Consider the following 12,945-nt stretch of genomic DNA (forward strand, 5'->3'; position numbering starts at 1 on the left):
GTGTGCCCGTCTTCCATGGGGGGTCACAAAATAAAATACAAAGGTAAACATTAGGAATACAGTGACATTATACTGTATGGTGTATGTCTACTTTATGGCACTATTTGATGTGTTTGAGTGAAAATAAAGTGGTGCCAGTGCTGTTTGGGGAACCATTTTCTGCTTGCTCAGACTTGTTTCTTAACTTATGAGTAATGGCCAACTGCAATGGTACAAGTGTATTTCAAAATTTCAGATGAAAACTGATTGAGAGTCCAAAACAGGATGCCGACAGGAAGGCACATACTATAGATAACCTAGACATGTGCAATTGCCCTAATACTAATATTAATTAAAATAATATGCCAGAAAAAGATATATTCTCACTTCAGATCTCTTTTGCTTACATGAATGAATATACAGTGGCAAGCAGGGAGTTGAATGCTATTTTATAAAATTGTTTGGCTATATCATATATATATATACACACACACACACACATATATATATATATATATATATATATATATATATATATATATATATATATATATATATAGGCCTCTGTGTATGTGTGTGTGTGTGCTTGTGTGTGTGTGTACTGTTTATAGGCCTATATACATTTGTTGATCGCCTATGTAGATATGTGTACATATGAAGACACGTTTGCTTTAGAAAATATGAAAACTGTTTATTACAGTGCCCGAACAGTGTAAGTGTAAGTGTGTACAAGAGATTTAAAAGTTTAGAAAAAGAAATTGTGCGTGCTGCCTGTGGCTCCGCCTCGACGTGGGCTTGACGTCACATTACTACCCATCAATCAGCCTATATTGATCTGTCAGTTTGAGTACTTCTGCTACGGATTCATCATCAGCCGACTGGAGAGCTTTGAGAAAGGTACGTTGTTATGCTTAGAATTTGATATTTTTGCGCGAGATTAATCCAACGAGGCTGTTTAAAAGAAATATGACAATAAAATCGTCTGATTGGAGATTCAGAGAGCTCTTATTCTGGATTTTAATAATAACGCAATTCATTTAAATTAATAAAATAAGATAATCCGCTTTATTTCAAGAGAGGTTGCTGCTTTTCTGTGTCAGTAATTATTTTTAAAACGAAAACACAGTACTGTTACTTTCAAACTGATAACTTTACTCAAACTTTTGGTCATCAAATTGTGTTCTCCTTTTATGCGTGCGTCTAATGTGATGGCAACAGCGTCCTGTTAACAGTTTGGTAGAATAATATAGAAGCAAAATAACAAGTCAATAGATAAGACTGAACGGACAGACGGTTATTAAGAATGGTCTTAAAGTTACATTATAGGGGAATTGCTCTATGAGACCGCAGCACTAACAGCAAAGGCAGATTTTACTAGACCTGGTTTTGGTTCGGGGCTCCTGGAGCATCAACCAATCACTGGAGCTGGTTCAGTATGGGCCAGAGAGCCAAAGCAGCAAGGATGAAATATAAAATGACAATTTCTCAACAAGGGCTTTGTAGATAAATAAGTAGGCTACCAGTCATTGGCGGCGCTATTAAGAGACTAGAAACTTGTCACTGAAACAAAATTAACCTTCAACAAAATTCTGATTTTTTTTGGGCAGTGTACTACTGGCAAACACTGAAACTCACTACTAATTTAGTCTCTGAATCTCATCGCTTCAGACGAGGGCCAGCCCAGACGTTGAGCCTCTGGCGCAGGTGAGCACTTAAGCGCATAAAGATGCTAACACCTGCTGCCCTGCTGACTTGGGGATAGCGGTCCTGCGCATTGATAGTGGTGCGCCGATCACAGTTATATCCGGTAAAAATGAACATTGCGATTAATAGCTGATGGGTTTTGGGTGGGAGAAATCGGATGAAGCCTCTCCCCATTAAGAGAGACACTGTGCACATTTACGCACGAGGTCCAGCAGCATAACTTCAATGATTATTTACATCTCCTGACAAGCCGACGGGATCGATCAGTATCTAATGTTAATTAATGTTCTGTGTTCTTCTACACACCAAAAAGGTTTGTTCGGCGTAAAGCAGCCGTCCTCCTGATAAATCCTGAGCTCCATCAGAGCTGTCTAAAAATATATTTCAGAAGTTTATAACTAGAGTTTAAATGTTGCTGCTTAAATGTCCCACGATGTTTGCTGTAACATTACTGCGCTCATGGAAACGTTTAAAATGACAGACAGCAGCCTCTCTAATCATTAAAGTAAATCGTAAAGGGAAAACACTCAGACATCAATACAGAGCCGATCCGCGCATCACGCGCGATCAGCATGAATTTGGTTTTAATTTCTAGAGGTGGAATTTTCTAATCACTTCACTGCTCGTTCGTTTTGTTCAGTTAATTTCAAAGATTCGTCATAGTTCATTCACTTTTTTCTAAGTTAACACCTCACTGTTCATGACATCAAAACTTTCAGCACTGATTCTGATGGTCTTCATTTCAGTATAAGTTCAGCTGGTGGCTGGTTAAAACTGTTGAGTTAAGTTCAGTACAACATTCGGCCTATACAAGTGGATTTTCGGAATTGGCACCTCATTACTTTTTCTGTGGCTTCCACTGTTTTTTTGTAAGCTTTTAACCAGGAAATAATCACGTCTTGCAGTGCACACCAGCAAGTCCACCTCTGAATGGCTGAAGAAGAACAAAATGAAGACTTTGGAGTGGCCTAGTCAAAGTCCTGACCTGAATCCTATTGAGATGCTGTGGCGTGACCTTAAAAAGGCAGTTCATGCTTGAAAACCCTCCAATGTGGCTGAATTACAACAATTCTGCAAAGATGACTGGGCAAAAATTCCTCCACAGCGCTGTAAAAGACTCATTGCAAGTTATCGCAAACGCTTGATCGCAGTTGTTGCTGCTAAGGGTGGCCCAACCAGTTATTAGGTTTAGGGTGCAATCACTTTTTCACACAGGGCCATGTAGGTTTGGATTTTGTTTTCCCTTAATAATAACAACCTTCATTTATGAACTGCATTTTGTGTTTACTTGAGTTATTTTTGACTAATATTTAAATTTGTTTGATGATCTGAAACATTTAAGTGTGACAAACATGCAAAAAAATAAGAAATCAGGAAGGGGGCAAACACTTTTTCACACCACTGTAGGTAAAATAAAAAAAAGGAAAAAAGTTCATATTGTTTCACTATTTTGCCATTGCAGGTCAAAAGCCAATGATGGAGATGAAATCTACTTCTTCCTGTCACAGCAATACAACAGATGTATCTAAGTCTGTTGACCAGCATGCTGAGCTGAGAAAGTCTCTCTACACAATGTCTCTGATTGTTTACTGCCTGGCCTTTGTTCTCGGTGTGCTTGGGAATGGAGTGGTTATCTGGGTGACCGGGTTCAAGATGAAGAAAACAGTTAACACAGTTTGGTTCCTCAACCTTGCTGTGGCCGACTTCCTCTTCACAGCATTCCTGCCCCTGAGTGTGACGTACCTGGCTTTGGATTTCCACTGGCCTTTTGGCAAGTTCATGTGCAAACTGAACAGCACATTAACCTCCCTGAACATCTTTGCAAGTGTCTACATTCTGATGGTGATCAGTGTGGACAGATGTGTTTCTGTGGTGTGGCCCGTCTGGGCCCAGAACCACCGAAGTGTACGCAAGGCGTCCTGTGTGAGTCTGGGTGTTTGGGTACTGGCTCTGATTCTCAGCACTCCATACTTTGTCTTCAGGGACACTGGGTCATCACATAACAATGACGACATCATCAACTGCTTCAACAACTTCACCCTTTCTGGTGATTGTGAAAACCTGTCTGTGCGTCAGCTGGGACAGTTTCGTCATCAGGCCGTGACCATCACCCGCTTCCTCCTGGGATTTGTTGTCCCCTTCACTGTCATTGTCTCCTGTTATGCTGTTATAATCCATCGTCTCAGAAGAAACCGCACCCTGGCCAGCCAGTCAAATCGCGCCTTTAAGATCATCGCTGCTGTTATCATCGCTTTTTTCCTGTGCTGGGCTCCCTTTCACATCATGGCTCTAATTGAGATGGTGAATGACATCGCTACTAATCGAAGTGAAACATTAGACTATGTCACCACTATCGGGATCCCTATAACCACCAGCCTGGCCTTTCTCAACAGTTGCTTGAACCCACTGCTGTATGTGTTCATGGGACAAGATTTCAAGGATAACGTCCGCAAATCCATCCTGAATGTATTGGAGAATGCCTTCCAGGAGGAGGTTTCTCGCTCTCACACTGACAAAGTCAGTGGACAGCAAAGAGAAGTCAAGTCTTAATACTGAGGTATAAGGCTGCCCATGACATGAAGAAACAAATAGTGTAACTGTACATAGTAAATCATTTTGACACAAATGTATATACCAAATTACTTTTTTTGCTTTTGTTGTCTTTATACAATGACAACAAGGTGAGCTTTAAACATTATGCCAGATTGAATCATTTCAACCAAATGTAGTTTCTTTTAAGTGAGTTTTACTGTTTGGTTGGCTAACTGATCAAAGAGTATTGCCTTTTAACTACACCTACAGAATTTTCAATCTGATGGTAATATTGTATAATAAGTTGCGATGCCTTTTGTGGGCTAAACCTTTGTTGAACAAGGTAGTAGTGGAATGTTTTTAATCATACAAAGCAAATGGCTACATGAGATCTACGCAGTCCTGTTGTTGGCTGCTCTTTGACTCACAGCAGTGCATTCACTCTGCACCATTTTAGAGTTAAAGGCTATTGTAAAATGACATTTCCTGGACAAATAAGAACCCAGCAGTCATTTAAAAATAGGTATTACATCAGTTTCCATCTGTCAGATAAACAACAGATTTTGATTACCATTCTCTTGCCTGTATGTGACAGCAAGGAAAACACAAAGTCCCAGTTGTTTTTAGGCCATACAATGATTGTTATTGTAATTTTTATTGCTATCATAATTTTCTATTATTAAAATAACAGATACAAGATATCCGCTTTTGTTGCTTTGTTACTTTCAATATGGTAGATCGGATAGGTGGTAATATTGTACAATAAGTTGTAGATCCATTTGTGATGCATTTGTGGGATAAAGCATTTTGAAACGATGGAAAGATGAAATGTTTTTTTGTTGAAAAGTGTATTTATATAGCCCTCCTCCGAACCAGAGAAACAAAGTGCTATCCAAGGGGAAAAAAGAAAGAAATCAGAAAAAGTAAAACATAACACACACATAAAATCCAACCAAGCAAACAAATTTGCCCACATTGAATAACCTGTAGAGCAAGTGGCTACATTTATCTTCGGAGTGACAATGGTACTTCTTCTCTATGCTCTTTGACTCACAGCAGTGCATTCAGTCTGTACCATACTAGACCTGGTGGATATGTGATATGTGGGTGCCATCTTTTTGACAAGAGAAATCAGTCATAATTTCAAAATAGGTATTACATTAGTTTATGTGCACAAAACAAGCAACAAAAACATTAGATTTGTTTGACAAAGGGAACTGTGTGTTTTCCCTCTGTCACATACTGTACACTCCAGATGTTGATAGTATATCTGTGCCTGTACGTTACAGCAAAGAAAACAAGCAACAAAACAAGTTGTTTATATGCCATAATTGTCGACTGTATTGACAATTAAAAGGCTGGCACATCAACTAATAACATAGTAATAGATTTTGCCACATTGTGCCTTACTTGCCATAGAATATAGTAGGCTGTAAACTAATGTATAGAAGAGATTTAACTGAATGTAGAATATACAGTGTGAAATAGTGTCGCTGAGCCGCTGTACTAACAGGCTTATAGCAAGTTAGTTTCCCAACCCAGCCGCTGATCACGTTATGTGTGCACTTGACAAAATTTGGCACATGACAAGGACCACACAGGCCATCTTTGGGTACATACAAAGTGAAAATTATGTGTCAAGTGCTAGGTTTAGTATAGCTCATTTTGTCTGTATAGTAATGTTTATTAAATAAATCACCCTGAAATGTTTATTTCTCATGCCGCCTGCCATGTGACTTTTGACTGCTACATGTCCACTGCATGCTTTGATAAACAACTTGTTTACATTTGTTAGTCAGCACAGGGAAAGGCTAATGTAAGCCTAATAAATAAATATTATAGTAACTTTGACATTATTATGCTTGCAGTAGCAGCTGCATTGCATACTTAGTTTAGTTGGACCTTTCATCATTGTTAGTTGTTTGTTTTGTTTTTTTAAAATGATTTTTTTTTGTCATTTTATGCTTTTATTTGAAAGTGATAATGGAGAGAGACAGGAAGTGTGGGAAAAGAGAGTAGGGGAATGAAAACAATGTCAATGGTGATTTGATTGTTTTTTGTTGTTGTTTTTCAGCCCTAGTGGCCAACTCTACTAAGGGTTTATAAATGCCGATAATGATGATAACTGTTATTGTGATTCTTCTTGTTACCATTATTAAAATATTATTCGGACTTGATTGTTTTTCCACTCAGAATGTACATCTCATAATCACCACATAACTTCACAAAACACTGAGCAGTCTCTCTTTCTCTAGTATTTATACAGAAAGAGAGATATGTGTAGGTATCTATCACATGCACAACTAATCTGATGTAACACCTGCTAGTTATTTATCATGATTAACAAGAAGCCAATTACAGGATGAACTTTTTATAGTTACTCTTTATTGTTATTATTATAGACTTGGCCAGTAGAGAGAGCTGTTTGACATATCAGGTGCTTCTCAGAACAAGGAGTTTAATGTCATTTAATCATCTTTGTAATGTGCTTTATGAGGATCCTGAGGAAGGCCACGAGGGTCCGACAATAAAGTTGTGCTTTACACCACAAGTGTTGCTGGACGTTTGACCTCCTCACAGTTTTTCCCTTCTCCATGCACCTTGGAAGTAGGTGAAGTTGTGCCAGAAATCCCTACTCGCTTCTCTGATCGAGGACAGCAGACTTCAAAGAGAAAACACACTGGAGCACACTGACTGATTTGCAGCCTTTAATAGTGCAAACAGTGCTACAAATCTGTTTGCACTATTAATGGCTGCAAATCATTTGGTAGCTTTTACATCATGTACCATTAATATTAATATGTATTAATATTGTTTAATTTGTTCATTTCATTAGTGAAATAGTTTGGAAATTAATTTAAATTTATGATAACTTTAAATGAAATTTTAATTGTACACTCTTTATACGTGAAGAAAAAACACTCTGTATCCTTTCACAACATCATTTTAATGGTCTGTGCAAAGAATTTTGTAATGCTCTGTCATTATCAGTTTTAAGTTGTTGTTTGATCTTAAAATAAAGACATTTGTGGACCAATACTATGCTGCTAAAAGTACAACGAGTATTCAGCTAGAACTGTGAGTGAACTGTGGGAATGTTTCAGTCAATGCCAAAAAGTAGAAGTGGGTTCAGTTACTTCATAGCTCCAAATGTCCACTTTTAAAGTAACCTCTGTAATTACATAATGCTGTGCTGTAGTTGATAAATTGTTTTGTTAAAAGTGTGTGCCCTTCTTCCATGGGGGGGTCACAAAATAAAATACAAAGGTAAACATTAGGAATACAGTGACATTATACTGTATGGTGTATGTTTACTTTATGGCACTATTTGATGTGTTTGAGTATTGGCTTTTGTCAGAGTGTCAATGAAGCCACTCACTGTTTCAACCACACCCTCGACCTTGTTCTGGTATATGGCATTGAAATTGATCATTTAATAGTCTTTCCAAAGAATCCTTCTTTGTCGGACCATTATTTACTAACTTTTGAACTGCTATTACTGGACTACATGCCATTAGGCAAAAACTCCTACTCTAGATTTCTGATATTGCTGTGGCTAGATTCAAGGAAGTGATCCCATCTGTATTTAATTCAATGTTATGTCTCAATATAACTGGAGTCCTATGCAAATCGCAACCCCTCCCAAATTGACCATCTAGTTGATAGTGCTGAAGACTCACTGCGAACGACACTCGATTCTATCGCTTCTCTAAAAAAGAAGATAATAAAACAAAGAAGGTTAGCTCCATGGTGTAACCCCCAAACCCGCAAATTAAAGCAAACATCATGAAAACTTGAAAGGAAACGGCGTTCCAACAACCTGGAAGAATCCAGTTTAGTCTGGCAAGATAGTCTTAAAACATACAGGATCCGTAATGCCAAAGCAGCTTACTACTCATCATTAATAGAGGACCAAAAAAAACAACCCCAGGTTTCTTTTCAGCACTGTAGCCAGGCTGACAGAAAGTCATAACTCTATTGAGCCATGTATTCCTATAGCCCTCAGTAGGAATGACTTCATGAGCTTCTTTAATGATAAAATTTTAACTATTAGAGAAAAAATTCATCAAGTCCTGCCTTCAACCGGTACCGATTTATCTTCAAACACAGGAACCTTGGAAACAGCTGTAGAGCCTGATGTGTGTTTTGGCTGCTTTGCTCCTGTCAACCCTCTTCAGCTGACTTCAACGATCTCTGCACTGGCTTCCTCTAAAATCCAGAATAGAATTTAAAATCCTTCTCCTCGCCTACAAAGCTCTTAATGGTCTGGCACCATTGTATCTTAAAGAGCTCATAGTACCTTATTACCCGTCTAGAACACTGTGCTCCCAGGTTGCAGGGTTACCTGTGGTTCCTAGAGTCTCCAAAAGTAGAATGGGAGCCAGAGCCTTCAGCTATCAAGCTCCTCTCCTGTGGAATCACATCCCAATATGGGTTCGGGAGGCAGACACCATCTCCACATTTAAGAGTAGGCTTAAGACTTTCCTCTTTGATAAAGCTTATAGTTATGGTTGGCTTGGGTGAGCCCTGAAAGAGAGAGATAAACAATACTTTCTGCCACTTTTTAATTGAAGGATGATGGATGGTGACCTTTGATTAAAAGACACGTCCTTCTCTGTTGTCTGTCCGGTGCAGAGTGAGGTGTGAATGAATTGGAAAGATGTGGGAGGGTAGGCGGAGTTTGCGTGAACCAAAGGGAGGGTTAGCCAATGGGAAAATAGGTTAGGAGGAGCTTGCGTGAGGCGATGATTCTGTGAAAATGTGAAATAAAAAATAAATGATTAAAGTTTTGAAGCTGAATAAATGTAAAGATATCCGTTGATGAATGTCTACATGCAGCATCTCTTGCAACTCCTGTGCAGATTGTGTGAAGATCAAGGAATGAGGGCGTCAGATTTTCCTTTGTAATACCATCACCCTAAAGACAGTTTGAAATCGGCATGTGAATCTCCTCACACACACACACACACACACACAGAGTAAAGAAAACCACACAGCTGCCTAAGGCAATTCTCAATCATCTATACATCCTGTGTCCCTAAAAGGATCAATGTTGAAGGCCCTTTGTACGAAGACAGATCAAGAAATGTCTCTTTTATGATCTTAAGGTATATTTAAAAAAGATTATACTTTAAAGTTTCACAATATCATAATAGGAAATTACAATAAGTGGCTCTTTCTGACCATACAGCTGTCTAAGGCATTTCTCAAACATCTATACATCCTGTGTCCCTAAAAGGATCAATGTTTCCTGCTCTTTCAGAAGGCCCTTTGTATGAAGACAGATCAAGAAATGTCTCTTTTATGGTCTTTTAAGACATATTTAAAAAAGATTATACTTTAAAGTTTCACAATATCATAATAGGAAATTACAATAAGTGTCTTTAACACCGATCCTGATGTCAAATGTCAAAGTACATTTGTATGTTTCTGTGTGAAGCCCCGTGTTGGAGCTCTGGATAATAAACATCTCAAATGACAAGAAAGTAAATTAAATGTTAAATCTCAGAGGCTAATCTCTGCATCAAACACACACACACACACACACACACACACACACACACACACACACACACACACGGGAATCAGAGAAGATCAAGAGGTTATGTGTTGACAGGCCGGAGTCGGCACCCTGTAGCTGTCACCCCGCATCTGCAGTTAATTAGGGGTAATTTAGCTAGAAATGGGAATGTATGCATATGAGTGTTGGCAGACCGGAACCGGCATCCTGCCGATATAGACTGTTTGGTCATTGCATTGTTTTCACACACACAGGAACTTATAAAGATATGGGGTACCTAGTGACTGTGGATATTAAAAACTTGGAGAATGGAATGCAGCGTCCTGTGAAGATCAAGAAGATTGGAGGAAGTGTGAAATTTATGCATTTACATAGTATTGTGTACCTGGAGGAGCACAAGGTATATAACCAGCTATTTCCGATCTAGCAGGGATAGTGTGTGTGTGGAGAGGTCTCTGTGTTGTGTCTCCGTATCTGAGAGAATAGGACTTCTGAACCTGACAGCGGAGAATGGCTCAAGCATCCGGTAAATTACCTATATCTTTAAAGCTAAATTTTATGCGTTTAAACCTTTAGGCAGAAACATAGGGAATTTTTCATTCTTTGCAGTGACTCTAAACGGAGGGGTGAACCTTCAAGCAGAGGAGTCTGGTAAGTACAGGTCTACATTACGTATTTTTAATACTGAAATATCTAAAACACTTTTATTTCCTACCGTGATTATAAATTATATCTTTCAGATTCATCAACTGATACCTCAACATCCGAGACCTCGTCTGATACTGACTCCTCATCTGTGCTTTCAGAGGCAGTACCCGGTGAGTTGCTACATTTTTTACCAGTTTTTTTTTTTTTTTTTAAAACCTAAAACTTACGCAGAATATTTATCAAAAACTTTTTCTCATGCTAGATCTGTGGGGCGATTTGGACCAATATTTCCAAGAAGGGTTATCGCCATCATCACAGCCACAGGATGACGCAACGGGGCATACCTCAGACGGTCAAAACATTATACAATCTTTAGAGGCTGCCCGGTTAACCGGAAGAGATCCAGCTGATGTGATACCGCGTCAGAATTTTGAAGATCAACCGCCATTTCACCGGGAGTCTGTCTCACCCGCTAATCAACCGCTGATGACCGCGGAGAGGCCTCAACCAGCGGACAGGGATCCAGGATTCTCATCGGGTCGCAACCGCAGGAGAACCAGTTCTGAGATTCCATACCCGAGATCCCGCGGGGCTTCCAGCGAAGGATTTCCATCGGCACGCTGTAAGTCTATTTGCTTTTTAAATTGTTTTACAGTACATTGTGAGACGATTCATTCATGCCGTATAAATGTAATAATTACCCAGAAGGGAGCAATGTACGTTCCTTTTCTCTCATTTTACATCATAAGCATACACGGAAGGTTTTGTATGTGTGAAATTAAATAGGCCATGTATATTTGACTGTGTGTCGTTATAAGCCATTAACTGTGACGGTTGAGTTATAGCGTTATCTTGGAGTTTTTTAATTTACGAATAAGATGCTATAAATTCTGGGGGTTTTGCTTTTGTTATTCTCATCACTCTCTCTTAAACAGCTGTTTTTGGTCCTTACTTTTGGCTTCACAGCAAGTTTGTGACTCTCTCACTCACACACACACACACACACACACACACACACACACATGGTCTGGCTGTTTGTTTACATACCTTAAGGGGTTGCTGTGTTTATGAAATCTGCCCATTTATGAAGTTAATGTTTTCTTTTTTGTTTCTCTTTTTCTTTTTTGTCACCAGCAAACAGACCCAGGTCCAGACCATCCAGGTGTCCTCGGTGCTGCGGAGCTACACACCAGCAATTGGATCTGATGTCTAGAGCCTTTTGGCTCCTCTGTCAGAAGATAGGTGTACAAAGTGACAATTTGTAAACTGTTTCAGACTGTGATTTTTATCATCTGTATAATTGCAATGATGCTGATTTAAGGTTTTTAAAAGCGTTTGATTTGTATGAGGTCATGGATCAACACACCTTATTAGCTATTGAATTGTTAGAGAGTTTAACAGACTCAGTAGCACAAAATCTCCAGAATGCGTCGGGTTTTCAAAACGATTTAACTGAAAATGATTTGAATGAAAACGCACGCAGCCGCTACATCTAACAGCTCTGAACAGCCGGTAGATCCTCTCCTTGCTTTAAATCAAGCTCTCGCTAATCTTGAACAGTTAGAGAATGAATCATCACCAAATGAAACAATCAGAATAAATAATGTCCAACTCGAACAAAGTCCCACTTTATCAGACCCTCAGACGCCTCCAAACTACATCGATCTCAGCATACCCAGTCCTCCCGTGCAGCAGGGAGGTGCTCATATTTCCCCACAACCACGCGTTGTGCGGCGCGGCCGATTTGCAAATTATCAAATCAGACAGTTGTTAAACTTTCCACCCCTCTTAACGCAGATGGAATAGTGGATTACAGCATTTTTTACAATACAGCTCTACGGCATGCCGATGCGTTACTACAAAATGCATTAGCATACGTGACTCCTCGGGATGCAGTACAGTTAGAGCTGCGCGGGGAAAATCTCCCTAGTAACGTCTCGGTCGTCTTATCTAATGACGAGCTCCCCAGCCTAGCCGACTTTGAAAGGCTCTTACTCCGTGTTGTGCAGTCTAACTGGGCCGTTATGGCCGATGGTCAGCTAGAACTTGTTGTAGAAGTGATCCAGAACCCTAGGGGTGGGGGGAAACGAGTTCTTGGGAAAATGCTAGACAGTGAAATCATTAAAAAAAAAAGACGTTTTCTGTACATTGTCCACAACAGAGAGAATCAACTATGTTTTGCCATCTGTCTGGCTCATCTGTTAGATCCTGATATCAGCGATAGAGAAGCCCTCGAACGCGGTAGACAGATTCAAATTGATGTAGGGTTAGACGAGCAGACAGCTGTATCCTTTAGCGACATCCCTAAATTTGAAACCGCGTTGGACTGTACAATTGTAGTGTTTTACAGAACTGAGGAAGACAGAGCTCTCCGCAAATTCTTGACAAATAGCCCAAGACGGAGTAAAACCCTGATTTTGTTTCTCTTCCAAAATCACTACTATGCGGTTAAAAATCTCAAAGCCTTTCTAGGTTCGCCTTATGTTTGTGAGCACTGCTTTACAGGTTTTAACACCGTGTTAGGCCATACTTGCGAAGCTTGTTGCACCGTATGCTTTGAC

At 39.5% G+C, this 12,945-nt stretch overlaps 3 protein-coding genes across 3 annotated transcripts in view; all 3 read left to right on the forward strand.

Moving 5' to 3' along the window:
- Nucleotides 1-12,945, forward strand: part of LOC122881446 (chemokine-like receptor 1) — a 33,089-nt gene that overhangs the window by 5,099 nt on the left and 15,045 nt on the right. The window lies entirely within an intron of this gene.
- LOC122881450 (chemokine-like receptor 1) lies at nt 783-7,254 on the forward strand. Its single transcript, XM_044207699.1, is given in 3 exon segments — nt 783-876; nt 3,146-4,193; nt 4,195-7,254. Coding segments are annotated over 2 exon segments (1,089 nt in total). The 5' UTR covers nt 783-876; nt 3,146-3,156; the 3' UTR covers nt 4,247-7,254.
- On the forward strand, nt 9,774-11,851 carry LOC122881466. Its single transcript, XM_044207719.1, has 5 exons — nt 9,774-10,262; nt 10,346-10,387; nt 10,477-10,554; nt 10,647-11,006; nt 11,519-11,851. The coding sequence occupies exons 1-5, from the start codon at nt 10,247-10,249 to the stop codon at nt 11,647-11,649; spliced, it is 627 nt and encodes a 208-aa protein (XP_044063654.1). The 5' UTR covers nt 9,774-10,246; the 3' UTR covers nt 11,650-11,851.

The sequence above is a fragment of the Siniperca chuatsi genome, linkage group LG9, assembly GCF_020085105.1.
Source record: "Siniperca chuatsi isolate FFG_IHB_CAS linkage group LG9, ASM2008510v1, whole genome shotgun sequence".
In the NCBI taxonomy this organism is placed as follows: domain Eukaryota; kingdom Metazoa; phylum Chordata; class Actinopteri; order Centrarchiformes; family Sinipercidae; genus Siniperca; species Siniperca chuatsi.

Excerpts from the sequence above, each read along its gene's own strand:
- LOC122881466 (XM_044207719.1), top strand. Across the intron at positions 10,388-10,476 it reads CCTTCAAGCAGAGGAGTCTG|ATTCATCAACTGATACCTCA; the intron begins GTAAGTACAGGT and ends TATATCTTTCAG. Across the intron at positions 11,007-11,518 it reads AGGATTTCCATCGGCACGCT|CAAACAGACCCAGGTCCAGA; the intron begins GTAAGTCTATTT and ends TTTTGTCACCAG.